The 13,937-nt window shown below is 41.1% G+C and overlaps 1 protein-coding gene and 1 non-coding gene across 5 annotated transcripts in view; one reads left to right on the top strand and one right to left on the bottom strand.

The window, feature by feature from the left end:
• FNDC3B (fibronectin type III domain containing 3B) overlaps positions 1–13,937 on the bottom strand; it is a 369,147-nt gene that overhangs the window by 162,592 nt on the left and 192,618 nt on the right. For all 4 annotated transcript variants that reach the window (XM_053573184.1, XM_053573186.1, XM_053573185.1 and 1 more), the window contains one exon: positions 3,188–3,264. In XM_053573184.1, the coding sequence (XP_053429159.1) occupies positions 3,188–3,264 (77 nt within the window). The remainder of the gene's footprint in view (positions 1–3,187; positions 3,265–13,937) is intronic.
• On the top strand, positions 8,372–8,497 carry LOC128573240 (U6atac minor spliceosomal RNA). Its single transcript, XR_008376394.1, has one exon. It is a non-coding gene; the product is annotated as a U6atac minor spliceosomal RNA (small nuclear RNA).

Genomic DNA, 13,937 nt, shown 5'->3' with positions numbered 1-13,937 from the left:
TGTCTTTAATTGTTCACTCACCTCCCTCTTCAATTTTCTTACAGAAACAGGTCATCTCACCCACGAATAGCTGGTGTTTTAAAACTGGAGATGGATAAAAGAAGACACAGCACACATCCATACTCACATCTATACTCACACTGCCAGAAAGCAACACACCCACCAGGACAGGCTCTGCCAATGACTTCAGGATTCTACCATAGTGAGAAAGGTCAGTGTAAACAGAAATGCCTGGGTTGCAATCCTAGCTCTAGTTGGGCTCTTAGCTTCCTCATATGTAAAAACATGATGGTGGAAACTGGAGATATAAGCCACATGCCAGGGCACAGCTGCCTACACAGCAGCCACTATCACTGTCACCACCACCAACAGCCCCAGGGTAGGCAGGCCATTTCCAACTGCCCTGCTATTTGCTGATTCTTAACTGGGGACATGTTACTGTCTTCCTCTCCCCACTCTTTTTGTAATAGCTTTGGGACATAGTTTATATACCATCAAATCCATCCTTATAAAATGTCCAATTTAGTAGCTTTTAGTATATTCACAGACTCAAGTGACCACTGCCAGCAGCTGCCTGCAGAACATGTTCCCCACCCTGCAAAAGCACCAGGCCCACCAGCAGCACATTGCTGCCCATCTCTCTTCCGGTCCCCGCAGCCACGGGTCTGGGTGGGTCTCTGTGCATTTGCCTGCTGTGGACTTTTAGAGGAGTGAGATGACCTTTGCACGACCACTATGTCTGACTTTGGCTCAACATGTAAAGGTTTGTCCACATTTTAGCATGTCAGCACTTCAATCCTCTGTATATCCATAGTATACAGAGTACAGCTTGTATACTGTATAGTATCCATAGTATACTATATAGTTGAATGTTCAACGATATGGATATACTACGTTCTATTTATCAGTTCATAAGCTGAGGGATATTTGGGTTGTTCCCACTTTGGAGCTGTTATGAGTGATGCTGCTATGAACATTCATGTACAAGTTTTCGTGTGGTTATGTTTTCATTGCCCTTGAGTATACACCTGGAAATATAACTGCCAGGTCCCATGGTAACTATACTTAAACCATGTGAGGAATTGCCAGATAGTTTGCTAAAGCAGCAACCTCAAACTCCTGTGCTCAAGTGATTCTCTTGCCTCAGCCTCCCAAGTAGCTTGGACTACAGGTGCCTGCCACAACACCTGGCTATTTTTTGGTTGTAGTTGCCATTGTTGTTTTAGCTGGCCTGGGCCAATTAGAACCTGCCATCCTCAGTGTATGTGGCCAGCACCCTACACACTGAACTAGGGGTGCTGCCCAAAATTATAAACCTTTTAAGCCACATTAAAAGCAGAAGCAGAAAAACAGAAGGAATAGAAGAAAAAGAAATCTAAAAGGATGTTATCCAAAAAAAATTAGCACAGTAATTATCATCTCTGAGTATCACGATTATATATAAATTGCTTTCTATATTTTTCTAAGTTTTTCCCCCCCAATGAGTATATTACACTCTTATCTCTTATAATGAGGAAAAGAAAGAAAAAAAAAGAACAAAGAAAAGGAAGGCAAAAAGAAAGGAACAGTTGGGCTCAGTGTCTGTAGCTCAGTGAGAAGGGTGCCAGCCACATATACCAAGGCTGGCGGGTTCAAACAGGCCCAGGCCTGCTAAACAATAATGATAACCAAAACCAAAAAATAGCCAAGCGTTGTGGTGGATGCCTGCAGTTCCAGCTACTCAGGAGGCTGAGGAAAGAGAATCACTTAAGCCCAAGAGTTTAGATTGCTGTGAACTGTGATGCTACAGCACTCTACCAAGGATGACATAGTAAAACTCTATCCAAAATAAAAAAAGAAAGGAAGGAAGGAAGGAAGGAGGGAGGGAGAGGAGGGAGAGAGGAAGGGATTGTTGTGGACATGTGGAAAGTGGGCATGCAAGAAAAACAGAGAGCTGCATACTGTCAGCTAGGACAGAGCCAGACATACAGAGACGTCCACTACACAGGGTGTCCCAAAGTTGCCCATAAAGGCACCATACATAGAGAAAACAGGAAATTGTAGCTAGTTGTGCCTTTCCTTATAAAGTATTCATTACAAAATTTTACCAAATATTCTCTGCGTGTTGGCCACCTCTTTGTAAAATATTGTAATAAATATTCTGTAAAGAAAGGTACACCTAAGTACAATCTCCTATTTTGCCTGTATATGCTGACTTTATGGGTAACTTTTGGGACACTCTATACTCCAGGCACTTGAAAAATTTTCTATCTCACTGAAGTACAGGAATATAACTTCATCCTTTAAAACTTTTTACCTTTTGAATACACCTCTGAAATTGCTACTATCATCAGTTTATTCAAAGTTCAGAGAAACATTAAGTACACAGGTATAAATAGTCAAGCTTTCATGCTGTACTTAAGATAGGAACTCACCAAGTCCCGGTTTACCACATAATGGAGAAATGGACTCCTGTAAAGGAGGTCAGGCCCTATTTATGTAAATAATACTGCCTTTGATATTTTGACTAATTAAGGTGGGCATTCAATTCTCATGGGAGCGGGAGCCCTGCTGTAAACTGCACCTGAGGGATCCAGGTTGTGGCTCCCATGAGAATCTAATGCCTAATGGTCTGAGGTGGAGCTGAGGAAGTGATGCCAGCACTGGGACCATCTACTGAAGGAAAAGAAGCGCTGGGCTCTGACTGATTCTGCATTATGGTGAGTTAGTAATTATTTCATCACGCACATATGTTGCAATGTAATAACAATAGAAATAAAATGCACAACAAATACAATGTGCTTGAATCATTCTAAAACATCCTCCCAACCCCCCAATTCCTGGTCCATGGAAAAACCATCCTCCATGAAACTGGTCCCTGGTGCCAAAAAGACTGGAGACCACTGGTATAGATGGAAGGAAATCTCGAAAGCAGGAGATACCATGAAGGAGTCACAACCCATGATCACGTAGGAAGCCTGGCGTGGCAGAGGACAGACTGGCACCTTCTGTGCTTCCCCTTCTCTGACCTCTGGAGTGTCAAGTGGCAAGACATAGGAAGTGCTATGTGATGCCACAAAAGTGACAGCAACTCTCACATTATTTTAACAAAATTAACTCCGGAATAAGCTTCTGAAACTCCAACGTATATTCTGTTGAAATACGGATCATGTCTGTAGTGAGTGGAGAAGGCCATCCAGTGGCTTACCTGGGAGATGTAACCTGGAGGCACATGTATGGGAGGGATGGACCCATTGGGTGACATCATGGGCACTTCAGCAGGTCCTAGAAGAGATAAGAGTAAGATATTAAAAGTCGAGGAAACATACATCATTCAAAATAATCATTAATATTTCATACATAATATCAAAACTGAAGGTAATTCACCAGTTTGATGATTTTCTCTTTAAGAATTGGTATATATTGCCTTAAATCTGAACCTGAAGCCATGAAAAGGAATTCTCCAGCTGTACAACCTGAGGAAAACCAACAAAAAATAAACAAGCAAAAAAATTCCCAATTAAAACATCTTTATAAATATTTAATGATTCCCAAGCTTCAAGTTCTAGAAACCAAGGCTGTTCAGTTAAGAGTAGTTTAAAAGGGCATGTATTAGCAAGAAAAGAACAAGTGATCCCATCTCAGGATGGGCAAGGGACTTGAAGAGAAACTTCTCTGAAGACAGACGCATGTCCTACACACGTATGAAAAAATGTTCATCATCCTTAATCATCAAAGAAATGCAAATCAAAACTACTTTGAGATATCATCTAATTCTAGTAAGATCAGCCCATATCACAAAATCCCAAACCAGAGATGTTGGCGTGGATGTGGAGAAAAGGGAACACTTCTACACTGCTGGTGGGAATGCAAACTATTATGTTCCTTTTGGAAAGATGTTTGGAGAACACTTAGAGATCTAAAAATAGACCTGCCATTCGATCCTACAATTCCTCTACTAGGTATATATCCAGAAGACCAAAAATCACATTATAACAAAGATATTTGTACTAGAATATTTATTGCAGCCCAATTCATAATTGCTAAGTCATGGAAGAAGCCCAAGTGCCCATCGATCCACGAATAGATTAATAAATTGTGGCATATGTACACCATGGAATATTATGCAACCCTAAAGAAAGATGGAGACTTTACCTCTTTCATGTTTACATGGATGGAGCTGGAACATATTCTTCTTAATAAAGTATCTCAAGAATGGAAAAAAAAGTACCCAATGTACTCAGCCCTACTATGAAACTAATTTATAGCTTTCATATGAAAGCTATAACCCAATTATAACCTAAGAATAGGGGGAAGGGGGAGAGGGAGGGGAGGGGAGGGGGGAGGATTGGTGGAGGGAGTGTAATTGGTGGAACCACACCTACGGTGCATCTTATAAAGGTACATGTGAAACTTACTAAATGTAGAATATAAATGCCTTAATACAATAACTAAGAAAATTCCAGGAAGGCTAAGTTAACCAGTTAGATGAAAATATTTCAAATTGTGTATAAAACCAGTGCATGGTGCCCCATGATTGCATTAATGTACACAGCTATGATTTAATTAAAAAAAAATAGTTTAAAAGGGCAAACAGGTTTCTTTTATTTTTTTAGTTGTTACCTTTAAAAGACTGTATTATTAATAAATGTTTAAACAAATCAAATTTGAACTGTTTATTCTGGTTTAAAATGTTGCTATAGATTTGGGGTTTATAATTTTCAATTATATTATTTTTCCAATACATTACTGTACCATGTCATTAATTTGAAATAGAAGAAACCTTTAAAGTACTCTATTTAGATTTATTTTGTCTTTTGTAAGGTAGACGGGAAAAAAACAGGTATTTTTAAAGAAGGAATACGCTTGTCAAATTTACCTGGATTATTTCAAAGTAAAGCATAAGTTAATAAGAAGTTAATTTTAAAACATTAAGTTCAATGAATGTTCATTACATGTCTAAGACAAACAATGAGTTGTAAGGTTAGCACTAAGTACCTGAGACATAATTTGGAGCTAATATTTAATTACAAAAAAAAACTGTCATAATATCAAAATCAACTTCTGACACCCTCCCAAAGATCTCAGATTAAACGGTTTCCCTGGAAGTGCAAGAACCTTACAGTCACTAGTTTTGGTGTCCTTTCAGCAACCCACCTCCCACCTGTCAATCCAAACTAGGGGTTTGTAGTGTGAGATGCGACTTCCTGGCTCCAAGCATCTATGTTGTTTATTTGCTTTCTCCTAAAAAAGTGTGCTGTGCTGCCAGCAATGAAAATTGCTCAGCTGGAACAAAAAGCAAAAGAAATAAAACACTTCCTTTGGCAGAAGAAGACAGACTCTGCCACCCAGCGCTGCATTTGCATGTGAACACAATGCACCTTTCACTGCATGTCCTGATGTGCTGTGGCTACTTCACAGGAGACCTGTGGTAGGAAGAGGGAGGGGGACCCTGGCATGCCTGTGAACAAGGTCTGCAAGTGTAGGACAAAAACAATGGGAGCAGGGCAGAAAAGACATATAACATTCACGCAGCATCCCAAATGAGCCAAGTTCACTGCAGCTTCATGGACAGTAACCAAGTCACTGAACTGTCTGATCGTCTCACAACCATAGCAGTCTCTTGTGTGCTAATCTATTGGCAATAACTTAAAACAAAAAAAGAGAACAGCATTAAAATGATTGACCCAATTTTATTTTTACATATAATTTAAATTAATAGATCCACAAGCCACTGGTTTCCATATCTGCCTTTCTTGTCAGCTATGCATTTTTGTCACAGCCATCAAGACAGTGGGGGCATTTACCTAATACTCTCATTTGAATTGACACACTCACAGAGAAATCATGGACAAAGATTTTAGCCTCACCCTGAGCACCATCTGTGAGGCCTAGAGGTAGAGCCTGGCTCTGTGCAGCAGACTGGGGGTGGGGGTGTCCATTTTTAAAGGTTAAATTTGGTAATATATGTAAAAGTACTTAGACCAATGCGTGGTATAATAATCCCTCATCAAAATGTTACCAAACATAATTATTCTTTATAAAAATTTTTACAGTTTTGTTCTTAGCTTTTTGTTGTTGTTCTCCTTTTATGTTACTTTAAGTTTTTTCATAGTACATATCTCCATAACACATAAAATCAATGAGTACACACTTTGAACAATAATGACTTAAGGGGTAATCTTTTCTCATTAGGTAAAAATAGAATGTTTCACAGTACAGAGTGTGAACAGAAGTGCTAGCAGCTCAATAAAATATTGCTTCTTAATCACTAAATGTCTCTTAAAACAGTCTCTTAACCCCAGACATGATCCCTAAAACTGTTAAAGTCATTTGTGTAAAATGCATTGAAGAACGCAGGACAAGTATGTGATTTACAGCTAGAAAATCTTTTTTTCAAGGCCTTGACTTCAGGAGTAGCCAGATGACTTTAACATGCTTATTTCCCCCTTTCTTTTGTCACTGTCATCAAAACATTTCAAAGGACAGGATGGCTTCCAAATTCAGATTTGCCTTAGAACACCAAGCTTCCTCCCATTTCCAGAGTAAGCCGCATACAGGCATTCAGGAGATTAAAGCTTAGCAAAATAAAATCTCATTCACAATGGTGGTATGAAAAAGTTATTGTTTCCTGAGACACTGTTTTCCCAGTCAGTGAGTTTAGTATACTATCTCTGCTCAGCTGTTTGTGTTTGAAAATGTCCTGACATTACTGTAATTCTTCCTTAATTAAAACATAAATTTCTCTTCCCAAACTTTTACAACTAGGTTCCTCTTGATTTTTTTTAATGACACTCATGACAAATTAAGATTTAAAGGCTACACCCCAAGAATATGGTAGAATATGGTTTTCTTCTTGTTCAAGCCACCAAAAATGGCTCATTAAAAAAAAAAAAAAAAAAGCCATACAATCTTCCTAACAAACCAACTTCTTCCTTGACTATATTGAAAAATCATTCAACTATTAAACTTTCTCTTATGGTATCTGGAACTCCCTTTAATTAAATCCAGTCATTACATATGGATAGGTCTATGAAGATACATATACACAGACAGACTACATTAAAAACAAAAGAACACAACCACATCACTCCAAAATAACTGAATTTGGGGGCCTGAGTTTTTCCTTTTGTAGAAATTAATTAAAAAGTTCATCTAGAGACCACATAAACTTCTAGAGATGGAAGGAAAATGTCACATGCACAATTTCTATAGCTACAACATGAAAAAAATTGCCTTGGGAAATGTGATAACCTTCTGGCTTTAACAGTGACTTTAACAGTGAAGAGTTCCTTATTTTCATTGAACAAACTACGTGGCAAGGAAATAAGAACTAAGACTGTTTACAGTCATTGAGAAATTTCAATATAATGTGCAAATACAAAACCTAACATCTTAAAAGTCTGCTAAAATTTGTTAATGAATTGATTTTTCATTTACTCATAGCAAATCTTAAACCAGAAAGGCCAAGGAGTAGCTTACCTATATAAACAATGGTAATTAATGCAGCGATTCAACGACTTTCTTCTCAAATCCAAGGAGCACAGAAGAAAGCCAGTAACACTGTGTTTTTAGGTTCATGGAGAGCTGGAGCCTCCCCCAAGGCTGGAGGGCCATCCCACCTCAGCTCTGTGCCCCTACCTACCACCAGGGATCCCCAGAGCTGAGATATCCAAGCAGCCCCTGTAGAATATTCACCCACCTGGGAGCAGATGAACTAGACTGACCAGGTTAACATACAAATGAGGTTTAGATCTGAAAGTGGTTGATACTGAGAATCCAAGGCATAGATCATCATTTAAACAAGTCTTAGAACAGCTATAAATAATTATACTATAACTTTAGACACTTTAGATGTTATTTTTATAACCTGAGTACTCACAATTGGTAAACAGGTAGTAAATAAACAGAAATTATTATTGGGTCTGTCTATAAACTGGTTCTTACCTATCAACAATAGACCTTAGCAGCAGCAGATTACATTCTTATTAATTTAAATAACATCTTGTTCAGAAAGGATGTAAACATGCTCTGATCACATCATAACAAGATAAAAGAAAACTATTGGCTCAGCTCCTGTAGCACAGTAGTTATGGTGCCAGCCACATACACCGAAATTGGCGGGTTTGAACCTGGCCCGGGCCAGCTAACCAACAATGACAACTGCAATAAAAAATAGCTGGGCATTGTGGCGGGCGCCTGTAGTCCCAGCCTCGGGAGGCTGAGGCAGGAGAATAGCCTAGGCCCAAGAGTTGGAGGTTGCTGTGAGCTGTGTGATGCCATGGCACTCTACCAAAGGCGATACAGTGAAATTCTGTCTCTACGAAAAAAAAAAAAAAAAAGAAAGAAAGAAAGAGGAAAAAAAGAAAAAAAAGTTAAGAATAATGATACCATGTTGTATGAAGGGAGAGAAGGTTAGTACTCCCCTTGACAAGGATGGAAGAGGCCCTCGGGCCTGACAACATGCCAAGGGTTAAGGCATTGCCACCTACTTTGTGGCATCTAACCATCCTGCAATTTTATTAATCCTGCAATTCTTCTACTAGGTATATACTCAGATGATCAAAAATTATTTTACAACAAAGACATTTGCACCAGAATGTTTACTGCAGCCCAATTCATAATAGCCAAGTATAAATATCTTAGAGCACATCTTTGGTCCACATACATTTGGATTTAGAAGAATGCCATTACTAGACACCATGCTATGCAATGACCAATAGATGCCTTCTCTACCCCACAACCACCTGATGATCTCATTAAGGGAATGCAGACGTATAAATGATACAGGTCTCCCCCATTCAAGGCTGGGCAACGGATCCCAGTTTTCCTAGGCCTGGGCAAGATCATGAAGGGAATGCCCTGAGCTTTTGCCCTGAGTTAGAGGAACTGCATTCATCCGTTTGTAGATAACACTCATTAACATTGAAAACATGTTTCTATTTGCCAAGTCCTGGCCAAGTGTAATTCTCAAGACCTAATACCCCTAGATAAAGAGGCCACCCAGAGACTCCCCACTTGGGTCTTTCCCTCTGCCAGGAGCTCTGGTGCTTTTTAGTCCTTTCTAATAAAATCCTATCTTGCCACTGACCTGTGGTCTGTGGGTTCATTCCTCAAATCCCTGAGACCAAGGACCTACTGAGGAGAGAAATTCTGGTAACATAAACAGACAAGAAGGCATTTTCAGGCACTGTCTAAATCCTGTGGAAATGTCAGTAACTGCAGGACTGAGGTGGGATGGGTCTCATGGTGTTCAAGAAACTGACACCCAGAAACAAACTGACCAGCCCAGGAAACAGCAGGCAGGTGATGGAACAACAGGACCAGGCCTCAATTCTTCTTGTTTTTAGATCAATATTGCTTCTAATTTTACTTGCCTTTGCAAGTAAGATTTGTTGTTCCTTAAAATGCTGCCTGCAGACTCCTTCAAGGTGTTATGTTCATTCAGAAGCAAGGTACAGCACCACAGACCTATTCTGTCTGCTGAGGTGAAACTGTTACCAGAATTTCTTTCTGCAGGAGGTCCTTGGTCTCAGGAATTCAAAGAATGAACTCACAGACCACAGATCAGTGGTAAGATAAGATTTATTAAATAGAAAGAAATACAGTAGGAGTAAAAAGGACCAGAGCTACTAGCAGAAGGAAAGACCCAAGGCAGGGGTCCTTTGACTAGGGGTATAGCCAAGGACTTGGTGTTAATGAGAATACTTACAAATGAAAGAATGTAGTCCCTCCAGCTAATGGCAAAAGGTCAGGGAGTTCTCTTCATGAAATTGCCCTGGCCTAGAAAAACAGGGCTGCCCTATCCAGCCTTGAATGGGAGAACCCTGTATCAAAATGAGCAGGGCATGCAGCCTCTGTAACCTGTAACTTCTTCCTAACCACATCCTACAAAGGCCTTGGCCCAAGGAGGCCGTTGCTTTGCATCTGAACTCCCCACTTTCCAGCATGACCTCAGGCAAGGCACTTTAAAAAACCCACCTCTGATCCAGGGGTCCTCAAACTTTTAAAATAGGGGACCAGTTTACTGTCCCTCAGACGGTTGGAGGGCCAGACTATAGTTTAAAAAAAGAAAAACTATGAACAAATTCCTATGCACACTGCACATATCTTATTTTGAAATAAAAATACAAAACAGGAACAAATACAATGACACCGCAGTAGGCCGCAGTTTGAGGACCCCTGAACTGTTACCTCCAAAGGTTGTTTTGATGACTGGGAGGTGACAGGCCTATCAAGTACCTAGGCAAATATATTTTAACAACTGTGTTATTGTGCCAATAGAAGAAAAGTACTGTATGAACAACACAGAGGTTAATACAGTGTAATCATTTACCACAGAGGACAAATGAATTACATAGTTTCTTAAATGAGCAAGTTAGTTGTTTTGCTCTTCACATTTTTTCTTCCAAAGTATAGATTCCTATACTGTAGCTTGGGAATACTATCCTTCTTTTGAAAATATAATATCTCCGGAGCTCCTCTCCACTTTCCCATAGAGAAACCCTGAGGGCGAGCCACATATACACCCTCACGCCCGGCGAGCCGGCAAGGTCACAATCATATGACAAAGGCTTTGCCGCAGTTCATCTTCCTCCCTGTGTACTTTCTATTTGCCTTCCTAGCGTCATGGACCTAAATTGTATATAAGGGCATTTATTCCTGAGTATTGGAAAACCCATCTCCTAGCCCTTTTGCAATACTTACAGGGGCAGAGACAAGATGGCTGACTGAAGCCAGCTTTCCATAGAGGCTCCCATCCAGAAGGAGATTAGAGCTGCACCAAGACAGAAGGTTGAAGAACGCACATCAACCTCCCTGAGGTGAGCTGCGACCCCAAGGATACAAACAAAAGGTACAAAATCCAATACCAAGCAGACGGAAGTCCCCTCCCCCATGAGAACGGCTTGGAGTGGCCCACAAACAAACAAGCAGAGTTCAAAGGTCCTGCCACTACACTCCACGGGAGACACCCTCTAAAAACTGGACCTACCTCCCCTACTAGGGTGCCACAGCATTCTCCTGCCAGGCATAAAACTGTATAAAACTATATATATTCTCTAACTGCAACTCTGAGCTCCCAGCACTCCCCTCCTCTCTTGCTCTGAGGTCTGAAGGCCTGTCCCCCAGGAGTCCAGATCCTTGGGTGATTTCTTGAGGGGTATGGACAGGGCCTAAACTGCAGGCTGACTGTACAGCATAGGAGTGAGGAGAGGACAGTCGCTAAGAGGGAACCACACCGGAACAGCGGTGCCCCGTCTTTGGCAACAATAGCACTCATTCCCGGATATTCCGAAGCCACACCCCCTGTCTCCCTGGCCAACCAGAGGAGGCCAGACATCTACTCAGGTGGCAACCACCACGGAACAGATCTGGGACAGAAACGCAGGCCCGGTGAGTAAAGCATTTGCCTGAGACGGTACGGGCCTGGGTGGAACGCGGGGACTAGAAACACACACGCAGAGCCGGGAAGTTCCCAGGGCGGGACTGACACAGAGGACTGCTTTACTGAGCCTAAAACGCACCGAACCCTCAGGAGATCGTATGCCTATAGACAAACAAAGACAGGAGGCTAGAACTGACAGGTAACTGAATACAAACCTGCAGGAGCAAAGACAGGGCCTGAAGTGAAGGCTCTGGGCACTCAAAACAGCTTCCCTTCTGCAGGGGAATTTAGCAGGGACAGAAACAAATTCCTGCAAAGTTGCTCTGTTCTGTTCTGTCAGTAACAGCAATCAGGGGCGGGGCTGAAACTGAGTGAACACCCCCCAGCCTCCATCAAGTGCCCGAGGTGGTCAGGCCTCACATCCCCCCTGAGAGATAGAGGCAGAGCTGAGCAGGTGCAAACCCATGGAGTATCTGTTCACTATAGGTAACTGCCGGGCTATCAGTGACTGGGTGTGACAGAGGTGCAAGTTGGGTGAGGAGGCATCAACCTTCCCAGACTGATCTATTTGCTGGGTGGGTTCTCCTGACTCCACGGAGCACCGGAGCAAGCCACATCTGAGTAGTCACCAGACCCCTGTAAGCCAGGTGCCAGAGACCTTTTAAACTCTCCCACCTGAGACAGGTGCTGACTGAGACAATTGATTTCGACCTTTAGAACTGAGCCAATCGCCTGAGGACTATTTAGGTGGTGCCCTGGCTGTGTGGTTGTAGGAAGGTTTGATTTTCCTTTACCAATTGTTGCCTGTGGGGGGTGGGGTGAATTAATTGCTGGTATTTCTCCACAGCTGAGACTTCAACCCAGAGTAACTGATTCACTAGGGTCGAACAGAGACCAGCTGAAAACAATACAGAACCACTTAGCCCCACCACACCAAACAGGTCCCCAGTTTCTCAGGTCATAGCACTGTACAGGTCCTCGACAAAGCTCCAGGGGAAAACTCAAATGATGTAAAACAATCATAGGGTGGAATCAGCGGAAAAACTCTGGTAATATGAATAACCAGAATAGATCAACGCCCCCAAGGAAAGATACGGCAGATGTAACTGAAGATCCTATACATAAAAAGCTGGCCGAGATGTCAGAAATCGAATTCAGAATTTGGATTGCAAACAAGATTAATAGAATGGAGGAAAATTAGGAATTAGAAATTCGAGGAGCAATTCAAAAGTCGCAATTAGAAATTTGAGGAGAAATTCAAAAGTTGTCTCAAGAATTTAAAGCATTTAAAGAGAAAACCACCAAAGATTTTGACACACTGAAGTAAGAATTTGCAGACCTCAAAGACCTGAAAAATACAGTAGAAGCACTCAGTAACAGACTGGAGGAAGCAGAAGAAAGGATTTCTGACATTGAAGACAAAGCCATTGAATGCTCCCAAACTCTCAAAGAGGAAGAGAAATGGAGAGCAAAAACGGATCATTCTCTCAGAGAGCTCTGGGAAAATTCGAAGAAGGCTAATATCTGCCTCATTGGAATCCCTGAAACTGATGAAGGGCCTTGCTAGGCACAGAGGCCCTTCTCCATGAAATTATGAAAGAGAATTTTCCAGACATGCCAAGAGATTCTGAACTTCAGATAGCAGACAGTTTCAGAACCCCAGCATGACTCAATCCCAATAAGACATCCCCCAGGCATATCATAATTAACATCAATAAAGTTAATATGAAGGAGAAAATTCTGAAAGCAGCCAGACGAAAGAAATCCATTACCTACAAAGGGAAGAATATTAGAATGACTGCAGATCTCTCTGCTGAAACTTGTCAAGCCAGAAGAGGGTGGTCATCGACTTTTAATCTCCTAAAGCAAAATAACTTTCAACCCCAGATCCTGTATCCAGCTAAACTGAGATTCCTTTATGATGAAGAAATTAAATACTTTAATTACATTCATATGTTGAAGAAATTTGCCATAACCAAACCAGCTCTTCAGGATATTCTCAGACCTATCCTCCATTAATGACCAGCCCAATCCTCTACCACAAAAGTAAACTCACTCAGAAACTTTTGATCAAACTCCAACTTCCACAGTGGTGAAAGGATTAAAAATGTCCACTGGACTTTTGAAAAACGCGATACTCAAAATTTTACCAGACTTATCAATATTCTCCATTAATGTGAAAGGCTTAAACTGTCCTCTAAAGAGGCACAGGTTAGCTGACTGGATACAAAAACTCAGGCCAGATATTTGCTGCATACAAGACTCACATCTTACCTTAAAAGATAAATATAGACTCAGGGTGAAAGGATGGTCGTCCATATTTCAGGCAAATGGTAATCAGAAAAAAGCAGGTGTTGCAATTCTATTTGCAGACACAATAGGCTTTAAAACAACAACAGTATGGAAGGATAAGAATGGTCACTTCATATTTGTTAAGGGTAATACCCAATATGATGAGATCTCTATTATTTATATTTATGCACCCAACCACAATACACCTCAATTTATAAGAGAAACCAACTTGATTTCCTCCAGCTCCATAATAGTCAGAGATTTCAACACTCCTTTGGCA

Source organism: Nycticebus coucang, chromosome 20 (genome assembly GCF_027406575.1).
Source record: "Nycticebus coucang isolate mNycCou1 chromosome 20, mNycCou1.pri, whole genome shotgun sequence".
Lineage (NCBI taxonomy): Eukaryota > Metazoa > Chordata > Mammalia > Primates > Lorisidae > Nycticebus > Nycticebus coucang.
This window is presented reverse-complemented; position numbering and strand designations above follow the sequence as displayed.